This window comes from Setaria viridis, chromosome 5 (genome assembly GCF_005286985.2).
Source record: "Setaria viridis chromosome 5, Setaria_viridis_v4.0, whole genome shotgun sequence".
Classification (NCBI taxonomy): domain Eukaryota; kingdom Viridiplantae; phylum Streptophyta; class Magnoliopsida; order Poales; family Poaceae; genus Setaria; species Setaria viridis.
Window position 1 is genome coordinate 8,117,058 of NC_048267.2, and position 22,252 is coordinate 8,139,309.

At 47.3% G+C, this 22,252-nt stretch overlaps 3 protein-coding genes across 6 annotated transcripts; all 3 read left to right on the forward strand.

The window, feature by feature from the left end:
- Positions 1-3,085: 3,085 nt before the first annotated feature.
- LOC117857597 (uncharacterized) lies at positions 3,086-5,807 on the forward strand. The gene is made up of 2 exons (XM_034740349.2): positions 3,086-3,260; positions 3,608-5,807. The coding sequence occupies exon 2, from the start codon at positions 3,886-3,888 to the stop codon at positions 5,497-5,499; it is 1,614 nt and encodes a 537-aa protein (XP_034596240.1). The 5' UTR covers positions 3,086-3,260; positions 3,608-3,885; the 3' UTR covers positions 5,500-5,807.
- A 5,536-nt stretch (positions 5,808-11,343) lies between these two features.
- On the forward strand, positions 11,344-16,398 carry LOC117856694 (inner membrane protein ALBINO3, chloroplastic). Of its 3 annotated transcripts, none has more exons than XR_004640645.2 (12): positions 11,344-11,867; positions 12,568-12,678; positions 12,770-12,844; positions 12,968-13,028; positions 13,226-13,299; positions 13,377-13,481; positions 13,907-14,014; positions 14,103-14,206; positions 15,097-15,240; positions 15,316-15,445; positions 15,588-15,752; positions 16,007-16,398. XR_004640645.2 is itself a non-coding variant. In XM_034739067.2 (12 exons), exons 1-11 carry the CDS (start codon positions 11,514-11,516, stop codon positions 15,690-15,692), a joined length of 1,371 nt encoding a protein of 456 aa, XP_034594958.1. In that variant the 5' UTR covers positions 11,344-11,513; the 3' UTR covers positions 15,693-15,731; positions 15,994-16,398. The 3 variants fall into 3 exon arrangements, 2 of the variants coding, with proteins under 2 accessions (XP_034594958.1, XP_034594957.1); XM_034739067.2 differs by having other exon boundaries at positions 15,588-15,731; positions 15,994-16,398; XM_034739066.2 differs by having other exon boundaries at positions 11,345-11,867; positions 15,588-15,731.
- A 1,115-nt stretch (positions 16,399-17,513) lies between these two features.
- LOC117856693 (glutathione hydrolase 3) lies at positions 17,514-22,035 on the forward strand. 2 transcript variants are annotated; one of them, XM_034739064.2, is made up of 7 exons: positions 17,514-18,154; positions 19,727-20,245; positions 20,338-20,573; positions 20,690-20,957; positions 21,050-21,187; positions 21,279-21,564; positions 21,672-22,035. In XM_034739064.2, the coding sequence occupies exons 1-6, from the start codon at positions 17,663-17,665 to the stop codon at positions 21,525-21,527; spliced, it is 1,902 nt and encodes a 633-aa protein (XP_034594955.1). In that variant the 5' UTR covers positions 17,514-17,662; the 3' UTR covers positions 21,528-21,564; positions 21,672-22,035. The 2 variants fall into 2 exon arrangements, with proteins under 2 accessions (XP_034594955.1, XP_034594956.1); XM_034739065.2 differs by having other exon boundaries at positions 21,675-22,035.
- The last annotated feature ends 217 nt before the right edge of the window (positions 22,036-22,252 follow it).

Below are 22,252 nucleotides of genomic sequence, written 5' to 3' on the forward strand. Positions count from 1 at the left end.
GAGAGGATCTATAGCTGATAAGTAAGGGTAGGCAGAGAGATCAGAGATTGAGATGACCGATGAAAGGAGATCTTTCTTCAGCTGGTAGGTACGATGTGATGTGCCCTTCCGATCAGTACTTTCTCTCTACCTTCCCGTCGTCCAGTTGCATGCCGGAAAATCGTAAACGTGGTGCATGCCTCTACTTCTTTTTCGCCCGGTGTACTTGCTCTCCAGTTTATTTATGCAAATTGCGCATGCTTTTCCAGATCGTCCTGCCCGTACGTCTGGTGTCACAACCTGTCCATGCTTTTCAAGTGGCAGTGCGTGAGCATCGTAATCCTAACCACCACTCAAATCTTGTGTTCTGTTTACACTTCCAAGCTAAGTGTGCCATGTTGAGCTGCCGGCTTAGTTGTTCAGCTGGGATACGAAATGAAATGAAGAATTTTGGCGGAGGAGATCGTTTACCAGTGCGATTAAATCGCAGAAAAATAAGAAAACAAAATGGGAAAAATTGAATTGTATGTCAGCCGTATGAATGCCCAATGAGATGGTACTAACGGCTACATCTACTTGACCGCATGCTACATCAACTGTTAAAGAATTCAGGAAACCTGCCTGATGCAGGTGTAGGAAACCAACGGCTGGGACTTTGGATATCTCTGCCTAATTAAGAAATTAACTATGATGTAATAACTTTGTACTATAGGAAGAAGCCCAGTTTGTTTAGTCTTTGTTTTTTCATGTCTTGCTCCGGTTTCATTATTTGTTAATTAATCCACAACAAGAAAGTTCTTTACGTACTAAGGCCCCGTTTGGTAGGGCTTCTCAAAGTGCTTCTCCACCGGTTTTTGATGAAGCCCTACCAAAGGGTCAATTTCAAAACGGCTTCACCACCAAAGCCGAGGAGAAGCCGCAAAACGGCTTACACTAGAGAGGAGAAGCCGAAAAAAGTGGCTTCACCGGCTTCTCCTCTCTCTCCAAGCATTAAGTGATCATAAAATTATATATATTGACATTGAGAAGCCGTTTTACCAAACGTTTTGCAAAACGGCTTCAGCTTCACTAAAAAAGCCACTCCACTGAAGAAGCCGAAGCCGAAGCCGTTTTATGATAAGCCGAAGCTCTACCAAACGGGGCCTAAATAGTATGCCTCGACTTTTTTGGCTGATGTGGTAGTGGTTTTCGTCTACGTGGATTTTTATTAGTCAAGTCTGCCTGACATGGACTCTTAACATTTTGTAATCTGTTTGCTAGCTGCACCGCCCACAGTTCTGCATATCAACCAAAACTATGATCCATGTCAGTTTTATAACCATTATCATGCTTTGCACCGAAGTTGTACACCGATTAATATTTAATAGAGAACCATGTTAGGGTTCGAAAGTTAATGGTTACATCAATAAGAACCGTAGCCGGACTTGAAGATTCAAAAGTGATAATCCTCACACTAACAAGAATAAAATGGACACCAAATCTGGTTATTATATATTATCCAAAATGCTATTCCATGGTCGGATATGCCATTCCTCCTCCATATCGTAGTTTAGTTTTTTTTTCCTTCCCCATGTTCACCCAATGATTCATCATCGCTGGCGAAATATGAACTTTACCCTCGTCTCCATGATCCTAGTAGATCCATCCTATCTTATCTTTCTCTTTTGGTAATAGTTACGGGTTTGAAGATGTTGGCTTTAAAGTTAAGGATGGGAGAGGAAGTCGTGTCCGCAACCAAGGCATTTGGTGGGTAGGCAGTGGGGCGGTGCGGATGTCATTTGACAGGGTGGCAGATGATAGTACTGGAGTGGGTCAGGATGAGTACAGTGGTGGAGGCATAGGCCCCCCTCCCCAAGCCATGCAAATTTCCACTAAGAAATTCAAATTTTGTCTAAATTTTAACACTATTAGCGCTTCTAATTAACAAGGTAAATTTTAAGTTTCTGCCTCCATCATTGGATGAGTACAACTCGCTCCAATGCGTCCAAAGCAGTGATGGATATGGCAGCAAAGATAAGAGAAGGAGGATGGATGGGCTACTCTCCAGGTTTATGGCGGGAGAAGAAAAAAGAGGAACAAATAATTAAGAAGAGCTGCCGTTAGATTAAACCTAATGAAGGTCCAACATTCTTAGAATTCGGATGCGGAAGGGATGGTCAAATGCAAAAGATGCTACAGTTCATACATTATAATTCCAAATGTAGATGGTAGCATAAGTATATTTTACAATTATTATCAACTAGGTAGGCTTAACAATAACCGAATAAATCTGAAAATAAACTAAGTTTAGATCATCGGATGGTAAGTTTAAAAGGCTCTACCTAATATAAATATGTCAGCGTTTTAAATTTTAGCTTTTAAGCCTAGATTGTTAACAATCCTACGGCAAACTCTTACCAGCTTGTTCATCGCGAAAGACCACATTGTTCATTGAAATTTTCGAGGAATTACCTGCCATTATTATCCACCTATCCCAGCATTCGGAAGAGGGGCTAATTGACATTTAGCTAACAGCATCATAGACTATTAACATTCAATAGCAACAATTTCAAGTTTTTCACGCTCTCTAAGTAGATCCAAACACCGAAATATGATAACGATGATACGTCATTTGTCTTAAGATAATGATAACACGTCATGTGGCTAAAGATCATGATTTGAGTTCACCTAGGCCATGTTTACCTAGGTTCCCTCAAAATCCCAACTTTAGCACTATGCAAAAAGAAGATTCTCCATCACATCAAACTTGCGGTACATGCATGGAGTACTGAATGTAGACGAAATCAAAAATTAATTGCACAGTTTTGTTGTACTTTGCGAGACGAATCTTTTGAGCCTAATTAGTCAATATTTGGACAATAATTCACAAATACAAACGAAACGCTACAGTGCTGCTACAGTAATTTTAGTTGTCCAAAGTTGGATGCTCGCATCTACGAGGGGTTGATGACTTTCCCGTGGATTTTAGCGAGGATCCAGCCAGGGCCACCTGCACCGTTCCTTGGATTGGAGGAGAAGGGACGAAACGGAAACGCGGTTGCAGGTTGCGACCCGCAACGGACTTGCGGGACCCGAAACCCGTTGACACCCCGGACCCCTGTTGCCTCTTCTTCTCTGGGCCCTCCCTACCTGTCCTCCCCTTTCTCCTCCTCCTCCCCTTCCGGCCTACCCCTCTCCCTCCCCGTCGCCGGCGAGAGCTCGGGCGGAGACGCCGCAGCCCCCGCAGGAGAGCTTCTCCCCGGGGAAACAAGGGGCTTCCGGAAGGTTCTTCCTCCCCCAAGGTTAGATCAGGGCAAAGGGCTTCCCTTCTTCCTCCCCCCGACCCACCTACTGCTCTGTTTTCCCATCTATTATTTCCTCTCCTTTCTTTTTGTACTCCCATGAAAATTTTTGGTTGGATAGTGGGGCTTTCGAGATCTTATCTGGTGTGGTTTGGAGAAATTTTGTTCCTTTGTTTCAATTTGGTAAAAATAGTTATCGAGTTCTTGTGGCAGAAACTCCGAGTTGCTAACGATAGGAAAGAGGAAATTTTCGTTTCGTTTCCGCGGTTTAGATGTTGATTCCTATGCAGTTGTCAGTGTTAATTTGACGAGGGTGAAAATTAATTTTCAATTCCATCCGTTTTCAGGGTTGTTCCTATCAGATTGGCCTGAGAGATCTCAATTTTATTCCGAAGAAGGGGTTTCTCACCACAAATCCCGATCTGCTGGTGATAGAGAGCTCCATCTTTGATGAGACGAGGCTGCGGAAAACCCGTGGGCCTCCCATGGTCGTGGTGAACCTTGATTGGCGCATCAGGCGAGAAGGGGCAGCAGCCAGCAGGAGGTGACAGAGCAAGAAGAAGGGGTAGCTGAGAAGTAGGCAACAATAGGAAGGACGAAGGAGAAGGAGAGGAGGGAGCTCTCCATGGGGGAGCCCCTCCTCACCTCCCTCTCCATGGAGAACAGCAACAGCCACCCCTGCACGCGCCTCTCCATGGACCCTGCAGGCTCGCACCCGGCCTCCACTGGGTCCTCCGGTGGCGGCGGTGCCACCAATGGGGTTGGTAGTGGTGGTGACAGGGAACCCTTCGTCATTCCTCTGCGTGAGTCGGCGCGCCCTGGTGCGCCAGACATCAACCTCCCGCTTTCTGCAGATCCCTCCCAGCCACCTCCATCGTGGAGCCTTGACGCGTTCGAGATACTTGATGTCACTCTTGGAACACATAACTATGAATCTGAGGTTGTGCTTACACTTCCAAAGTCGACTGGCAATGGCAGTGCCACTGTCGGTGTCGGCGCGAGGAAGTGTGCTAAGCGAGGAGACAGCATTTGGGGTGCATGGTTCTTCTTCAATCACTACTTCAGGCCTGCGCTTGTGGAGAAGCCAAAGGGCAAGGTGACACGAGACGCGTCCGGGTGCATCTCGGGCTTCGACAAGTCTGACCTCCGCCTCGATGTCTTCCTGGTGCAGCACGACATGGAGAACATGTACATGTGGGTTTTCAAGGAGCGGCCTGACAATGCCCTTGGCAAGATGCAGCTCCGGAGTTTCATGAATGGGCATTCCAAGCATGGGGAGCCCTCTTTCCCATTCAGTGCTGACAAGGGCTTTGCAAGGTCACACCGCATGCAGAGAAAGCATTACCGAGGGCTGTCAAACCCGCAGTGCCTTCATGGGATTGAAATTGTGGTCTCACCAAATTTATCAGCAGTTCCTGAAGCCGAATTGAAGAGGTGGGCTGAACTTACAGGCAGGGAACTTAATTTCTCAATACCATCTGAAGCCAGTGACTTTGAGTCATGGAGGAATCTTCCGAGCACTGATTTTGAACTTGACAGGCCACATCCACCGGCATCAAAGAGTGCCGCACATGGATCTCATAGTCACAAGAAGGGACTGAATGGTTCAGGTCTCAACCTATCAACTCCACCATCATCAGATGATGGGATGGACCTTTCACCCAAATGTGCCAAACGGCGCAAGGATTTCTTTGGCCATGGTGTGGAGGAGGACTGTGTGATGGCAAACAATTCGTGTTCTGACAGAGAGCAAGAGGTAGAAGCTCATACTGGCGAGCCATCTTGGATGCATGAGTTCACTGGTGTTGCAAAACATGCAAGCGGGCCTGTCACTGCTGCCAAGACGATATATGAGGATGATGAAGGTTACTTAATCGTGGTGAGCATGCTCTTCTCCGACCCACACAGTGTCAGGGTGACTTGGAGGAACACGCTGACTCATGGCATTGTGAAGATAACATGCGTGAGCACCGCCCGTATGCCCGTTATCAAGAGGCATGACAGGACATTCAAGCTGACAGACCCTTTCCCCGAGCACTGCCCTCCCGGCGAGTTTGTGAGGGAGATACCTCTGGCCACCCGGATTCCAGAAGATGCAAAGATTGAGGCGTATTATGATGAGACAGGAACTGGACTAGAAATCATGGTTCCAAAGCACCGGGTTGGACCAGAGGAGCATGAAGTTCAGGTGTGCATGAGGCCCCCGCACCTTGGCGACAACGATCTTGTTTTATCATAGAAGAGAGGAACAGTTAGCCTATAGATCTTCTGGTATCTTGCCATGAGATACCAGAATGTAACAGGTCGTGCCATGGATCAGTCAAATCCATCATCTTTTGCTGCTAAACATGTAGTTATAAGTTGATGAACTTCTGTTTCCCCCCATAAAAGTTGGTGATTTAGGCAAAAGTTTACCTCCGTTAATTCCCCTCTGTACCTCTGTTACCCATCACTATATTGGTGATCTCCTTGACTATCTGAAAGGCGGCTAGTTAAGATTCTGTGTATATTGAGATGATCTGGCCATAATAATGTTGATGTCTACTACCTATGATTCTGAGGTTTGGAATCGCGCAGTCGATTTCGACAAATTGTCTGTAATCATTGCCTTAACCGTTTTAATGTGGCTGTCTCGCTTTCATCCGAAACCAAATCAGTATCTGATGTGTTGATGTATTCATGATTGATGCACTCATATATGTGCATCATCATTTCGACTGAATCTTGGTTACCATGGTACTGAACTGCTGGTGAGAGACTTGTGCTTTTGCAAACAGTTAACAGGTCTCGTCCTTTTTCAGGTAAGCCCGACCTGTAATTTTGTGGACAACCTGAATGCTGTGAATTGTGATGCCTTAACCTGTGCTGCAGAAAGATCTCTCTCTACTTGAGAAGCAGGATATTTTTCAGGCTTTCGTGTGGCCAGTAGAGAGCCATGTAATGATCCTCTTCCCATGGGAGATTTGTGCCGGCATGGAGAAAGCAACGGCGAATATGCTCGCAGCTGGTGGTTCTCTGTGGCCAGGAGCTTCCGCGGAGGCGAGTGGATGCCCGGGTGGCAGAATGGCAGATCGAGAGCCTGAAACGGGCCTAGTTTGTGCTTCCAGTCGGCGCGTCAGATTCGACCATCTTTTGCTGAATTCAGAAACTCCGAGTTGGCACCGATTCTGGGACTGGATTTTGTGCCCAGAGGCCAGAGCTGAAAGTAAGAACTATCAAGTGCCAGCAGCAAACTACTGTAGCTCCTACGACCTCTGAAGCAAGATTCTGAGCAAGTGTAACCTGGCAAAGACAGATGCCTTTCTGCTCAGCGCCAATTAGTATTAGATTCTTCAGGACTCAGAAGGGAGATGCGTGTCGCTTTGAGAGTACCCGAGTCTTTCGGCATCCTGAAACATTTTGGTTTTCCAGTTAAACATTTGATGATTTGAAGTAATCATTAACTGTTTACTGTATCAAGTTCATAACAATCCCCCTCTTTAGTTAATATTTGTGGATGAATTGAAAGCTTTTTTTTTTTTTTTTGCTGTGACACGCTCCATGCGCTACGGAATCCAATTTGCCACGATATGTTTCTTATTAATTCTACTAGTCATGCCTTGTAAGAAGATTCTTGTAACTAGCTTTAAGCGTACTTTTGATCCTGTGTAAAATAGCCTCAATTTAGCGGCATGTTAGCGGTAGCCTTAACGCTTTGTACTCCATCCGTCTGCGGTCTTTTCTCGTATAAAATTGACATGCAAAGCTTTTGCGTGTTCGAAAAATATTACTTTTGAAAAGTCACCTTAATACTAAGGCCATATTTCTTTTAGCTTTTAGCTTTTAGCTTTTGGCTTCTAGCCAAAAGCTATAAGTTGAAACAAACAACTAGCTTTTTAAATTGGCTTTTGAGAAACGAAAGCTTTATTTATATATAAGCCAAAAGCAGGTTTGGATGTGCTTTTTGCTAAATTTTAGATAATGCTATTTTGATGGGTACTATATGTAGTATACACTTCATTAATGCATAAATACAACTTTTACAAAACTAGCTTTTCCAGCACCCTATAAAGGTGGTTTTTAAAAGCCAAATTTCCACCAAACACGTCCTAAGAGGAGTCTTATAAAATGTTTGGCACTAATCAATATGAGAATAAAAGCAAAGATGTACTTCCCGTGTTCATCAATGGAAGGTGAGGAAGTCTTTAAAAACTTCAATTTTGAGTAGAAACTATTTATGTAAAAGCATAATAAACGTGTATATATTTTGACTAATGGTAAGTTGAAGCCTTTGTCGGTGTTTTATACTCGGCAACCTACCGAGGGGTATCCCGAGGTAATAGATTGGTTGGTGGGGAATCGCTGGACCTGGAACTCAATGGTAAAAGTGAGGACACAAGACACATATTTATACAGATTCGGATCGCCAGAGTAGCGTAATACCCTACGTCCTGTTTTGGGTGTTGTATATTACGCCCTGCGCTTGGGTGTTGTTTGGTATTGAGGATTTCGTCCTCTATTGTGGTTCTCTGAGGTCTTCGCCTCTGTTGGTCTACCGATCTAAGTACCCCTGCCCTCATTTATATACTTCAGGGGGCCGGATTACTAATCCGTTACAAGGTATGAGTCCTAATAGGATTACATGGTATGAGTCCTAGTAGGATTACAGAGCAATCCTAGTAGGAGTCCGTCTTCTTCCTTCCTTGCGGGTACTGGGGATCTATCCCCGACAGCCTTGAAGGCGAGGTTTAACTTGTCTAGTAAAACCACAAGTAATAGCGCTGATTTTTTTTACTGCGCATGTGTCTATTGCATAACTCCGCCTATGTTGTCTCAACATAGCAGGTCCCAAGCCCGAGGGTTGTGATAGGCTTGACGAGCTAACGTTAAACCTAGCCATTCTAATGGAGATGAAACCCAAGAGAAATTTGTTGGGGCGTAACACTCTAGCGATGCGCCATATCGAAACCCAGGTATGGTGTTAAATGCGCAAGGGCCGGGTCGTCTCCCCCTTGGTGACGTGTCGTGTCACGATTTGGGTATGGTGTCAAGTGAGTAAGGATCGGGTCGTCATTTCCTTAGTGGCGCGCTACATCGGCGCCCGAGTGTCTTCACATCTCTCTCGACGGGTGAGAAGGGCAAGGAAGCTAGTCGAACCAACTAGGATTTGTGTAGGTAGTTGGAATGTAGGGTCTCTTATAGGTAAGTTAAGAGACTTAGTTGATGTAGTGTCTAGGAGGCATGTAAATATCTTATGCGTTCAAGAGACTAAATGGAAGGGCCAGAAGGCGAAGGAGGTGGACAATACCGGTTTCAAGCTTTGGTACACAAGGACACTTGCAAATAGAAATAAAGTGGGAGTTTTGATTAAGAGTCTCAAGGATAGAGTGGTGGACGTGAGAAGGCAAAGGGATAGGATTATCCTAACTAGGCTTGTCGTTGGTGATATGGTCCTGAACGTAATTAGTGCATATGCCCCCAAGTAGGCCACGATGAGAGTACTAAGAGATTTTTCTAGGAAGATTTAGATAGTCTGGTTAGAACTGTACCTTATAGCAAGAAGATCTTAATGGGCATGTAGGTACAACAAGTGCAGGATTCGAGACGGTTCATGGAGGTTTTGGGTATGGTAGTAGGAATCAGGAGGGAGAGGAAGTCTTGGACTTTGCAATAACTTTTGACTTGATGATAGCGAACACTTTCTTTAGGAAGAGATGACCCCATTTAGTGACTTTTAGTAGTTATCCTCACAAGAATAGAGGATAAGCAGGCATGCTTGGAGTGCAAGGTGGTACTAGGGGAATGTGTTGTTTCTCAACATAAGCTTGTCGTGACGGACTTTCGTTTTCAGATGCGCGTACGCAGGGATAAACAAGCTAAGATTGCAAGAATAAAGTGGTGGAAACTGAAAGAGGAGATGTCAGAGGTCTTCAAGGAAAGAGTAATAAAAAAGGAACCTTGGAAGGAAGGAGAGGACGCGAACAACATATGGGAGAAGATGGCAAACTGCATTCAGAAGGTGGCCTTGGAGGTGCTTGGAGTGACCAGGGGGTAGAAGCGTAGATAAAGATACTTGGTGATGGAATGAGGAAGTCCAAATGACAATTAAGGAGAAGAAAGAATGTTATAGGCACTTGTTCCATGATAGAAGTGTGGACAACATAGAGAAGTACAATGAGGCAAAGAAGATCGCAAAGCGAGCTGTAAGTGTGGCAAAGGGTAGGGTGTATGAGGATCTTTACCAACGATTAGGTACGAAGGAAGGAGAGAACGACATCTATAGGATGGCTAAGGTTCATGAGAGAAAGACGAGGGACTTCAACCAAGTTAAGTGCATTATGGATGAAATGGAGAACATCTTGGTAAAGGAGAATAAGATCAAACATAGATGGCAAGAGTATTTTGACAAATTGTTCAATGGTAAGAATGAGAACACAACCTTACAGTTGAATGACTCTTTTGATGACACCAACGTGCATTTTGTGCGGAAGATCCAAGAATCTAAGGTGAGAGAGGCGTTGAAAAGGATGAAAAGTGGTAAGGCAATGGGTCCGGATGGTATCCCAATTAAGGTGTGGAAATGCCTTGGAATATAGCCATAGTATGGCTAACCAAGTTGTTCAACCATATTTTTCAGTCGAACAAGATGCCGGAAGAGTGGAGGAGAAGTATACTGGTACCAATATACAAGAATATGGGAGATATTCAAAGCTATACTAATTACCGATGAATTAAGTTGTTGAGCCATACTATGAAGCTATGGGAGAGAGTTATCGAGCATCATTTGAGAAAGATAACATGGGTCTCTATGAACCGATTTGGTTTCATGCTTGGAAGGTCAACCATGGAAGCTATTTTCTTAATAAGACAAGTTATGGAGCGGGATAGAGAGAAGAAGAAGAATCTACACATGGTTTTCATTGACTTGGAGAAAGCGTGTGACAAAATACCAAGGAATGTTATGTGGTGGACTTTGGACAAACATAAAGTCCCAACGAAGTACGTTGAACTTATTAATGACATGTACAACAATGTTGTAACTAGAGCCTGAACAAGTGATGGCGACACAGATGACTTTGTGATTAGAATAGGACTGCATCAAGGTTTTGCTTTGAGCCCTTATCTATTTGACTTGGTGATGGATGAGGTAACAGGGGACATTCAAGGGGATATCCCTTAGTGTATGCTCTTCACGGATGATGTAGTGCTAGTTGATGAAAGTCGAGTAAGAGTAAATAGGAAACTGCAGTTGTAGCGGGAGACCTAGAGTCAAAAGGTTTTAAACTCAGCAGAACTAAAATAAAATGTGACTTTGGCACTACTACACATGAGGTGGGAGATGTCAGATTGGAAAGCCAAGTAGTGCCCAAAAAGGATACATTTCAATATTTAGGATCAATACTACAACGAGATAGGGATATTGATGAGGATGTTAGTCATAGAATCAAATCGGGGTGGATGAAGTGGCGCCAAGCATCAGGACTTTTATATGATAAGAGGGTACCATTGAAGCTAAAAGGCAAGTTTGGTAGGACGGTGATTAGACTAATTAGGAGGACTAAATATGAGTTAATTATAAAACTAATTACACAGGTGGAGGCTAAACGGCGAGACGAATCTATTAGGCCTAATTAATCCATCATTAGCAACTGGTTACTGTAGCAGCACATTGTCAAATCATGGACTAATTAGGCTTAATAGATTTGTCTCACCGTTTAGCCTCCATCTGTGCAATGGGTTTTGTAAATAGTCTATGTTTAATACTCCTAATTAGTATCTAAACATTCGATGTGACAAGGACTAAAGTTTAGTCCGAGGATCCAAACACCCTACTTTGGAGGGATTAAAGAAGTACATTGAACCGGATTAACTGAGAAGGTTTGACTTTATTTATTTCACAGAAAGAAATGTTTTGGGAAAAAATAAAGCTGCCGCATTTACATCGGTGATAAAAAAGAAAGAAAGAAGAAGAAATGGAGTGGGGAGCAAAGTGGAGAGAGGAACAGCAATGCCACTGAACTAAAAATCAGTTCTGAACGAACCGATAGTTGTGGTGCGCCGAGTCCACGAGCACCGAAGCGGATAAAACGTCCCCCACCTCCTCTCCTCCTCCAACGACAACCTCCACCTCCTCAGCAGCTCCTCTTCCCTTCCCACCTCCACCTCCACCTCCACCGCCACCGCACCTCCTCTCCCGGCCACGCGCTTCCCCTCCCCCGTGCATGAAACCCTAACCCTAAACCCCCTCATCCTCCCCGAGCCATCCCCTCCGCGATGGCCAAGGCGCTGCTCTCCTCCTCCTCCTCCCTGCTCCCCGCGCTGCCCCGCGCCGGCGGGGCCGGCGCCGCGAGCCTGCTCCCGCCGCTCCGGCTGCGGCGCGGGGGCCGCCGGCGCGCCGCGGCGTGCGCGGTGAGGGCGGGCCTCCACGGGCTGGACTCGCTCGCGGGACCCCACCTCCAGGCCGCGCTGGAGCGCGCCGAGGCCGCGCTCTACACGCTCGCCGACGCCGCGGTCGTCGCGGCCGACGCGGCGGCGGGAGGAGGGGACGCCGGGGAGGCGGTGACGGCGGTGCAGAAGAACGGCGGCTGGTTCGGCTTCATCTCCGAGGCCCTCGAGGTCGTGCTCAAGGTAATGATTGCGTAATCAGCGGTGGTCCTTTGCGCCTGTTGCCAGTCTCACGGTTGACGGCGATTCTGGGAGAATTGAGTGCGCCCGAGGTATGACTTCAGTATGGGTTATGGAAGTGCAACTGCCTGGACAGTTAGTAACAGTGATGACTGTTGACTGGGGGTGTGTACGCTGCTCTTTACGCTTCCATGCTCTCGTCGTCTATGGACCTTGCCAATCCCATACCAGTTTGTGGTGTTGTTTTATTGTTTAGGGCTGCTTTGACATGGAAATGGGTGTTCAGGAAGCCCGTGCAGTTCCACATGCTTGTTTAGGCATTTAGCGCAAGGCTTTTGACAGGAAATGCTAGAATTTCAAACTTACGTGGTTCCATGCTCAATTCACTAGTTAGGATACTAGGTTTCATTGAACTGAAAGCGTTGGAATGCTGATGCTATCCGAGCCTCATCATTCAGGTGCTGAAGGATGGTCTGTCAGCAGTTCATGTGCCATACGGGTCTGTGATTATTCTGATTTCTGAAAGCAGTTCCACATGCATGTGTAGGCATTTAGCCCCTAAGGCTTTTGACACAAAATGCTAGAATTTAAGTGTTATGTGGTGTTGTACTGTTATTTTCACTAACTAGGACTTACTAGAACATTAATGTTCACAATACTGAAAGCATTGAAATGCTGATGCAATCTAAGCCTGACCATACAGGTGCTCAAGGATGGTCTGTCAGCAGTCCATGTGCCGTACTCTTATGGGTTTGCAATCATTCTGCTGACCATCATTGTTAAGGCTGCGACGTTGCCTCTAACCAAAAAACAGGTGAATGTTCTGACCAATCTGAATAAAATCGCCCCACGTCTGGTTCTTACGAAATTCGTGGATTGATTGCTGAGTTACTTGTCTATTTCAGGTGGAATCAACTCTGGCGATGCAGAATTTGCAGCCGCAGATTAAGGCAATCCAGCAGAGATATGCAGGCAACCAGGTTTGTATAGCTGTTGCAAATTTGAATCATTGATTATGCTCTTTTACAATTTTTTTAGCCTTACGTTTTCAGACTTAATTCTTTGCGTATTTTGATTTCCTGCTTCTATATAATTCTTATTAGGAAAGGATACAGCTAGAGACTGCTCGGTTATATAGGCAAGCTGGAGTCAACCCGTTAGCAGGTTGCTTGAATTTTCCCTCCTAAACCATACTGTTCTGACAGTTTTTTTTTTTTGCTATTTTACTTTGTACTTGGTTGCTGAAAAGGAATCATGTCATTTGAGTATTTTACATATTGTTTTTCTGATAGAATCCATTGCTGCCATACAAAACCATGCGTTTATGACATAGTATCATGATCTTACACTTTCTCTGACAGGATGTTTTCCAACATTGGCAACAATACCTGTCTGGATTGGTCTTTACCAAGCCCTTTCAAATGTAGCAAATGAGGTAAGTTAAGTCCAACTCCTTGAAGCTGGCTTGATTAAGTGGCTTTTTGGACTGAGTGTCTTTTATATGACATGAAGGGGCTGTTGACAGAAGGATTTTTCTGGATTCCATCATTGGGAGGCCCTACAACAATTGCAGCTCGGCAAAGTGGTGCTGGAATTTCATGGCTCTTCCCATTTGTGGTATTGAAATTGCTCTTATTAACATACCAATTAGTCATTTCATTCCTGGTTCTGAGAAAAAGGCTGGTCTATTGCACTTGATTGATCATAATGCCATGTCACAAAATTTAGCCAGGTTTAGGTCAAAGGAATGTGTTGGAACAGTGGCATGTTTATTTGCATAGCCAAATAGGGAACACATTGGATAGCACTCAGGCAACAGGAACTCAGGAAGCTTTGACATATGCATTTCCCTAATTCAGATTCCATTACCTCTTTGATACTGTGACAGAAATAGTGTCATGCAGCAAACTACTTTTGTTTGGATAGTATAGGATCACATTCTATCAATTTATTATTCCCGTATCTCAGAGCCTGAATGCAATGGTCATGCAGATATGCTAAAATCCTAAAATTAGTTCTAACCTTACAAACAAACTATGCAGGACGGTCATCCTCCATTAGGTTGGCATGACACAATATGTTATCTTGTGTTGCCTGTGCTACTTGTTGCTTCTCAGTTTGTCTCTATGGAGATAATGAAGCCACCCCAGGTGAATGCTTCCCTATATACTTTTTCATTGTGCATATTGCCAATTGTACACTGCTATGGTTTAACTTCCAATCTGTGGTCTGCTACAGAGCGATGACCCATCACAGAAAACCAGCCTGCTCGTTTTGAAATTTCTTCCATTTATGATTGGATATTTCTCTTTATCAGTGCCATCAGGATTGTCCATTTATTGGTATGTGCATCAGTCATCTTTTTTAGTTTCATATGTGTTCGTATTTATTTCAAGTTACAGCGCTGGTTGCTTCCCACAATTTCATGACCCCTTCCCTATTCACTTAATTCTTAAAAGATTAATTAAACTATTTAGATTGGCGCGCGATGCGTGCCTATACGGAAGAGATTAACCTGAAATAGTGATGAAATGCGAATTGTTATCTTACTATGCTCAAAGCAGCATCGCATTGAACCAAATAAAGAAACATAATCTAAAATCAAATTGATCGCATCCAATGTTAAATTGAAACATTTTTTTATCATAATGGTTATTCGAGCACTGTATAATTTTTTCATAGAAATTTACTGTCTTTTGGGTGTTAGTAGATATGACTAACGGATTGACGTGCTAGGTTACACTGATTCTTAGTTTTGATAGAAATAAAAATAAAATTAGCAATGAATGAATGATTCAATCATATTTTGCATGTTTATGATTTGAAAGCAAAGTCCAAAAAGTAGTAGAACTACCATAAGTGAATGTAGTATACAAAGTTTAGTTATTGTTTTTATACATAGTAAAAATTAAATATATTTTATACTTTTAATACAATGTAACTGCAGCGATTAAAATTTAATATATATATTTTTAAAGAAAAGGTCATGGGACCCACTCAATACTACCGTGGGTCCCACCAAACAGTGTGTGGGTCCTACTGAATTGTATGTGGGTCTCACGTGGGTCGCACCTGAAGAGTGTGGGTCCTACATGGGTCCCACCTAAACAATATGTGGGTCCCACGTGGGCCCAAGATGCATGAGGAGCCTCCAGATTTAGGAACTTTAGTATATGTATGTATATAGAATCCACAGCTATCGTCGTGTATTGACTTCCATTTTTTTCATTAGGTTTACAAACAATGTCCTCAGCACAGCCCAGCAGGTGTGGTTACGGAAAATGGGGGGAGCAAAGCCTGCAGTCAGTGAGGGAGGTAGCGGAATAATTACAGCGGGACGTGCAAAACGCTCTAATGCTCAACCAGCTGGGGAAAGGTGCTCTGGACTTCATTTTAATACTTAGACTTTTTCTGTTTTGGTTCCATTTTTCACATACAATCTGGCAAGCAGGTTTAGGGAGCTAAAAGAAGAAGAGAACAGGAGAAAACTCAACAAAGCACTTGCTGCAGGAGATTCAAAAGCATCGGCATCAACGTATGACTCAGACGATGAAGAGTCAGATGATGAGACCACAGAGGAGGTACTCTGACCCTTTTCAGTTACTTATATATCTTTACATAGTAGGACATTGTGAGGCTAATTGTATTGGAAAATCCTCCTTGCCATTACACCACCTGAAAAATGTAAGTTCCTCCTGTGTTACTCATGTAAACCTGCAACAGGGAGGACCTGTGGAGAAAGCATCCAGTACTGGGAGTGACAAGAAACTTCCGAGTTACTCAGGGAAGAAGGGCAAAAGATCGAAAAGGAAGCGCATGGTGCAGTAATCGTTACAACCTAATTGGATGTCAGTTTTGTTACAACTGGTAACTGCTCTTGACCCTCAGGTAGTCCCCATAATGAAGCATGTCACAAAGAACCAGGGTTGAACTTTCCCGTTTTGCAAAATTGATAGCTAGTTCCTTACTGGTCTTTTTTCCAGTAAATTCAAAATTCCTTGGAGCTCTTACTAAATACTTAATGATCGCATCCAAATCATATAAAAACAACCGACAGTTGTACTTTTGATTTTTTTTTTGGTGCTAGAAAAGTGAGCAAGATGGCTCCCCAAGTCTTATCTAATAATAGTTCGTTGTTGCAGGTTAATTCAGTTGACCAGTTCAGTGGCACAGTTGATCTCAGCAGACAATTTTGATGGTCTCTTGGAGGCCTAAATTTGAGGTGCTGACAAATAGGCCATTTCTGGGGTCACACGTATATGCTCAGTATATGCTAGGCTTTGAGAGGGTAATGGACAGGAGAACAGGAGTCGAGTATATGGACAAGCAGAGAGAAAGGATCTGTAGAAGTAGATAAGAGATACTCTTGTGTATGCTGTAAGCTGGGTTCCCAAATTGGGCCGAATCTGGATAGTCCAGACTATCGGTATGCATTCCTTTTCTTCTCATGTAACCTATTAAACCATTGTTTGGGGGGTATATTGCGTAAGCTCACAACCATCCAGTCATACAAATTAAATGAGTTTTAATACAACTTTTGGCACTGTATTTTGAGGAAAAAAAACTGGACTTGTGGAAATGAGCTTTGGTGAAGTAGTTGTTGTGTTGATCTCTGGCCGCGCGATAGCAGCGACAGTATGGACTCGATTAGGTAGCTGAATGAAAGAAAGGCTGACCCCAAGAGTTGGTGCGCTCAAGGGAATAGGAGGAGCCGGCGAGGCGTGCAAGAAAGATTCACCGTAGTCCGTGCCGTGCCGTCACCCCGTCCCGGACCGGACCGTGACCTGACCGAGGCAACAACGACTTCCATTCCCGTCCCGTCGTAACCGAGTCCATCCAGCCGCACCTGAACTCCGTCGCACGACAGCTTCATCAACTCGAGCATTTGTTTATGTCGTTTGATGCACAAATAATAGCATCGTTTTCCCGCATGGTGCCCTTAAATTTGTAGTGCATTCCACTTGCATTGGCCACTTGCATGGGCCACTTGCATTGCGCCTGCACTCCATCACGTCCGTGGGATGTACTGTACACACGTTATCCCAGCATCACCGCACGCCTAATTCATGATTCGCATTCGTCCCTCGCATCACGTCATGCCATGAAGGAAGGAAGGCGATCGAGCAGGCCCGAGCAGGTTCGGCTGCAGGTCGTTTTCGTTTCATCCATCCACGGTCGGATGCTCCTCGCATCAGGGCAGGCGGCACCACTCGCTCTCCATCTGTTTTTATCCTGCAGGCTGCATTAGCTCTTCTCGGAGGCAAAAGAAGAAGATGCTCTGAAACACTACTTATAGGTAAAATAAAAACTTACTCCAGCCGCACGTGCACCTCTCGAGTTGCAATTTGCAAACAGAGCCTGTGGTCAGTTCTTAACACTACTTCGCATGTGCCCTATTATTCTATTAGCGCCAGTCTGTCGCTGCTGAAAGGCGCTAATCGCACGGGGTAAGATCACATCACGATCCATCTTCTTATACAACTTACAAATTGCGCGTTTAATTTAATCGGTGAGGTGAACTATGGACAAAAACTGATCAGCCTCTTCTTCAACGGCGCCGTTTCAGAGAGTGTGACTGTGAGAGGGAGAGATAAAAAATCGGCGCTAACAGAGACGTCTCATTGGCCGGACTGTCTATATAATTGCTTGCAGCTCGCCCCCGCCAAGAACAAACGACCGAGCTCTCCGGCTCCGCCTCTCGCCAAGTCGCCATCCAAGAATCCCACAATCCCTGCCCTCTCCCCCGCTCACGTCCTGTCCAGGAAAAACGGCCGGAATCTCCCAGGCGTGAGCAGGCCATGGCCGCGCGTGGCGGCCTGAAGGGCCCTCTGCTCGGGGCCACCGGAACGGTCTCCCAGGACCTTCCCCGTGGCCGCCGGAGCAGCCGGACGTGGACCGCGCTGGCCATCGCCGCGGCGCTCCTCGCCCTGGCCGGCGTCCTGATGCTGTTCCTGAGCTCCTCCGGCCGGGACGCTGGCGCCGGCGCTGCTGCTGCCCGTCGTCCCAAGGCCGTCGCCGCCGGCGCGCGGTTGCGGAGCCGGCACGAGGTGGAATCCGGGGTCGGCGCGGCGGCGGCGGACGACGCGCGGTGCTCGGAGGTGGGCGCGGCGGCGCTGCGGGCGGGCGGGCACGCGGTGGACGCCGCCGTGGCCGCCGCGCTCTGCCTCGGCGTGGTGCACCCGATGTCGAGCGGCGTCGGCGGGGGCGCCTTCATCGTCGTCAGGGACGCCGCCTCCGGCGAGGCCGTTGCCTTCGACGCCAGGGAGACCGCGCCGGCCGCGGCCACGCCGGTACGTCCTAGCCCCCCATCACCATCACGGCATCACGACCCCGTCCTACTCGTCCTTGTTACAATCAGCAGCAGCGGCAGCAAGCGCGCCGGTAAGGAGAGGATGCGACCGCGAGCTCGAACTGCTCCAGTCCATGACATGTGGGGCCGCGTGACACCTGGCAAGCATTAGTTGGGTCCGATTGGGTTGGACGGTTGGTTGTGCGCGCGTCGCTGTCTGGTGGGCCAGCCGTGCTCCCGCAAGTGGTAGATGACTACTATGAGGTTTTTTTTTTGCTTCGCAGCATTGCCTTAAAAAGCAAAGTTTTAAAAATCATAGTGAATCAAACTATAAGAAACTTAATCATGGACAAATAGAGCTAGGTATCAGGTTGTTTTTTTTTCAAAAAAAACTTCATTAAGATTTAATAGATGCTATTCCGATTTTTATATATTTTTCCTATACATAGCTTTCCCACGTATTTAGAAGATGGTGAGGAAACTTATTTTCTCATGAAAATAATAATCTAGTATATACAGGTATAAGTGCATCATTGAATTGTTAATAGTAGTTCATAAAAGCCTATATCCCATCACTTAAAAACTAGCCGCAAAATCTCATCTGAAACCAACGGTATGTTCGGCTGGACTTATAAGCCGGCTGAAAAGCTGAAACGGCTGATTTATTGTGAGAGAAAAATTAATGTTTGGTAGCTGATAAGCCGGCTGATAAGCTGAAGCGAACAGAGCACTAATCCAGACAGTAGGCCATCAGGATCTCATCGAGTGTGATCTGCCTTTTTTTTAATTTTTCTACTATAGCCACACCACACATGGTTCAACTGTCCCAAGCACGTCCAAAACCTTGTTTAGTTGCCCAACTTTGGGCAACCAAAATTACTGTAGCAACACTGTAGCGTTTCATTTGTATTTGTGAATTATTGTTCAAATATTGACTAATTAGGCTCAAAAGATTCGCCTCGCAAAGTACAACAAAACTGTGCAATTAGTTTTTGATTTCGTCTACATTCAGTACTCCATGTATGTATCACAAGTTTGATGTGATGGGGAATCTTCTTTTTGCATAGTGTTAAAGTTGGGAATTTGAAGTGAACTAAACATGACCCAAGATCCGAACAGCGCAGCGCAGTCTGAAGCAATCCATCAGAAATTCAGAATGGAAGGTTGCACGCGAGATCAGAGATCAGGGGAATGCTTTAGCATTTTTTTATTATACATCTCCAGGAGTGCTTCGCATGTGCTAGCTTTTCTGCAAAATTATTTGCCCTGCCCAGCAACCAGAATTTCAGAGATCGGAGGATGGCAATTGGCAAGTCAGTTGCCTGTCTTGTTTGCCATCATATTGTCGGACGGCTTTAGACCACTGCGATCATTTTGCTGTTCCAACTGAAGAACAAGCTCTGTTTGAAATTATCAGTAAAATTACCGTTTTCAGTAATTTTCAGCAGTTTGAAATTTTTCACAAATTCCAAAAAAAAGAGAAAGAAACGAAATTTTAACAAACAGCAGTGAAATTTCGCAACTTGTTCTTACTGCAACTGCAAAACTTGCTCTTGTGCTTGCCAAACACCAGGACATGTACGCGGCGGACCCGACGACGAAGTACAAGGGCGCGCTCGCCATGGGCGTCCCGGGGGAGCTCGCGGGCCTCCACGCGGCGTGGTCCCGGTACGGCCGGCTCCCCTGGCGGGACCTCGTCGCGCCGGCGATCCGCCTCGCCCGCGACGGCTACGAGGTGGTGGCGTACGTGGCCCGCGCGCTCAAGCTCAGCGAGGCCGACGTACTCGCCGACCCCGGCCTGCGCGCCGTGTTCGCGCCGGCGGGGCGGGTGCTGGCGGCCGGCGAGACGTGCCGCAACCCGGCGCTGGCCGAGGCGCTGGAGCGCGTCGCCGAGGAGGGCGCCGCGGCGTTCTACGGCGGCGCCGTCGGGGAGGCGTTCGTCCGCGACGTCAGGGCGGCGGGCGGGATCGTGACGGCGGGGGACCTGAGCGGGTACAGGGTGGAGGTGAGCGACGCCATGCGCGCCGACGCCATGGGGTACACCTTCCTCGGCATGCCGCCGCCGTCGAGCGGCACTGTCGGGATGGCGATGGTCAGATCAGTGCCCTTGTTTGCAGAGCTCGAATTGATCTTGGCCTCCAACTGGTTGTCTACAAGATTTCTTCTCACTTGGGGTCGTTGCAGATACTGAACGTGTTGGGTGGGTACAAGTCGCTCGAGTTCTTGAAAGGGTTCCTCGGCGTCCACCGGCTCATCGAAGCGATCAAGCACATGCTGGCGACCCGGATGGACCTCGGCGACCCCGACTTCGTGAACGTGACCGGCGACGTCGCCGAGATGCTGTCGCTGCCGTTCGCCGACAGGATCCGGCAGAGGATCGCCGACAACACGACGTTCCCTCCCGGCTACTACCTCCCAAAGTATGCACGCGTCCTTCTTAATTGCACCTTCACAACATCTCCCGAGTCCTGATTGCCAGGGTCTTTAGAGCACTGATTGATGCAATTCTCTTGTGGTTGATGGCCTCGGCGATCAGGTGGAGGCAGCTGGATGACCACGGCACGAGCCACCTGTGCGTGGTGGACAGCGACCGGAACGCGGTGGCGATGACGACGACGGTGAACTACTACTTCGGCGGCAAGGTCCTGTCGCCGTCGACGGGCATCGTGCTCAACAACGAGATGGACGACTTCTCCGTCCCCGCCGTGAAGCTCGCCCCTGACCATCTCCCACCGGCGCCGGCCAACTTCATCGCGCCGGGCAAACGGCCCCTGTCCTCCATGACACCACTGATCATTCTCAAGGTATCGCGTGCCATCTAGCTTGGACACATCCCGACACCGACACGTCTCGATGCCATACTGAAAGCTGTGGACCTCATGTGGTGTCGCTGCAGAACGGTCAGCTCGCCGGCGTCGTGGGCGGCAGCGGCGGCACGAACATCATCGCCACGGTGACCCAGGTCTTCCTGAACCACTTCATCGTCGGCATGGATCCTCTCGCCGCCGTCCAGCAGCCCAGGGTCTACCACAAGGTACAGCCTCTTGAATCTTGATCCCTGCTCCGACGAGAGAGTGACAAATGCAATCGTGTGTTCCTGAGCGTTGTGCGTTCTTCCTGCACAGCTGATCCCGAACGTGGTGACGTACGAGGACGAGACGGCGGTCGACGGCGAGGTGATCGCGCTGAGCGACGGGGCGAAGGCGTTCCTGGAGCAGAGGGGGCACCGGCTGCGGAGCACGGACTCGGGGGCTGTGTGCCAGTTCATCGTGCACCAGCTGGCGGAGCCGCCCGCGTCGGGCGGCGGCGTGTTCCGCGGGAGGCTCACCGCCGTCAGCGACCCCAGGAAGGACGGCAGCCCTGCGGGGTTGTGAGACCGTGCTAGCTGCTGGTTCCGTCGATCTCCTCCATGTACGTCCGCATCGTGCATTGTTCTTGTCTATTCACACGAATCCTGTCATCAGGATCAACAGGCTGGTTCTGGTTCTGAGTCGCTGTTAATGCCGATCTCTTCGCAGCAGCGTCTCTCCTCTGAAGCAACGAAAGAGCAAGAGATGGCCCAGGCTAGCCGCCTCCAGCTCCCGACCCCCCGAGCCGCCGCTGCCGCCGCGCCGGCAGCACATCCGTAGGAGCTTGGATTCGAGCGGCGCGCGCGGGGAGCAGGGGGAACGGCGAGGCGTAGGCGAGAGAGTATCGACGAAGGCTTGCGCGGGGTTAGCGCCGATGGCCGGCGGCAGCGTGGCCTCGTCAGCTGCTCCGGCGCCGCCCAGGATTTGTTTTCAAAATACCCCCTGTTTGGATCGCGATTAATAGTCACGATCCAAATTGGGGTCCTTTTGTAAATTGTAGGATTAATTATTTACGAAATGCCCCTTATTTGAATCGCGATCCGATTGAGGGTACATTTGCAAAATTCCGGAACGCATAATTTTTGAAAGGACCCCTGATTCGTTCGGGCCAGCTCGATGCCCGCCGGTCCACCGGCGCCCGCCGCCGCCGCCGCCGCCCTCCTCACGTCCTGTTCCATCCGGAAGCGCAGAGAACCACCCCTCGAACAGGCCCTGCAGCCCTAGCACGAGCTCTCGACTCCTCACTCATC

Coding starts and splice junctions, on each gene's coding strand:
- LOC117857597 (XM_034740349.2), top strand. CDS start 3,886: ATGGGGGAGCCCCTCCTCACCTCCCTCTCCATGGAGAACAGCAACAGC.
- LOC117856694 (XM_034739067.2), top strand. CDS start 11,514: ATGGCCAAGGCGCTGCTCTCCTCCTCCTCCTCCCTGCTCCCCGCGCTG. Junction 11,868..12,567: donor CCCTCGAGGTCGTGCTCAAG/GTAATGATTGCG, acceptor CTGACCATACAG/GTGCTCAAGGATGGTCTGTC. Junction 13,029..13,225: donor TGGAGTCAACCCGTTAGCAG/GTTGCTTGAATT, acceptor TTTCTCTGACAG/GATGTTTTCCAACATTGGCA.
- LOC117856693 (XM_034739064.2), top strand. CDS start 17,663: ATGGCCGCGCGTGGCGGCCTGAAGGGCCCTCTGCTCGGGGCCACCGGA. Junction 20,574..20,689: donor CCCGGCTACTACCTCCCAAA/GTATGCACGCGT, acceptor CTCGGCGATCAG/GTGGAGGCAGCTGGATGACC. Junction 21,188..21,278: donor AGCCCAGGGTCTACCACAAG/GTACAGCCTCTT, acceptor CTTCCTGCACAG/CTGATCCCGAACGTGGTGAC.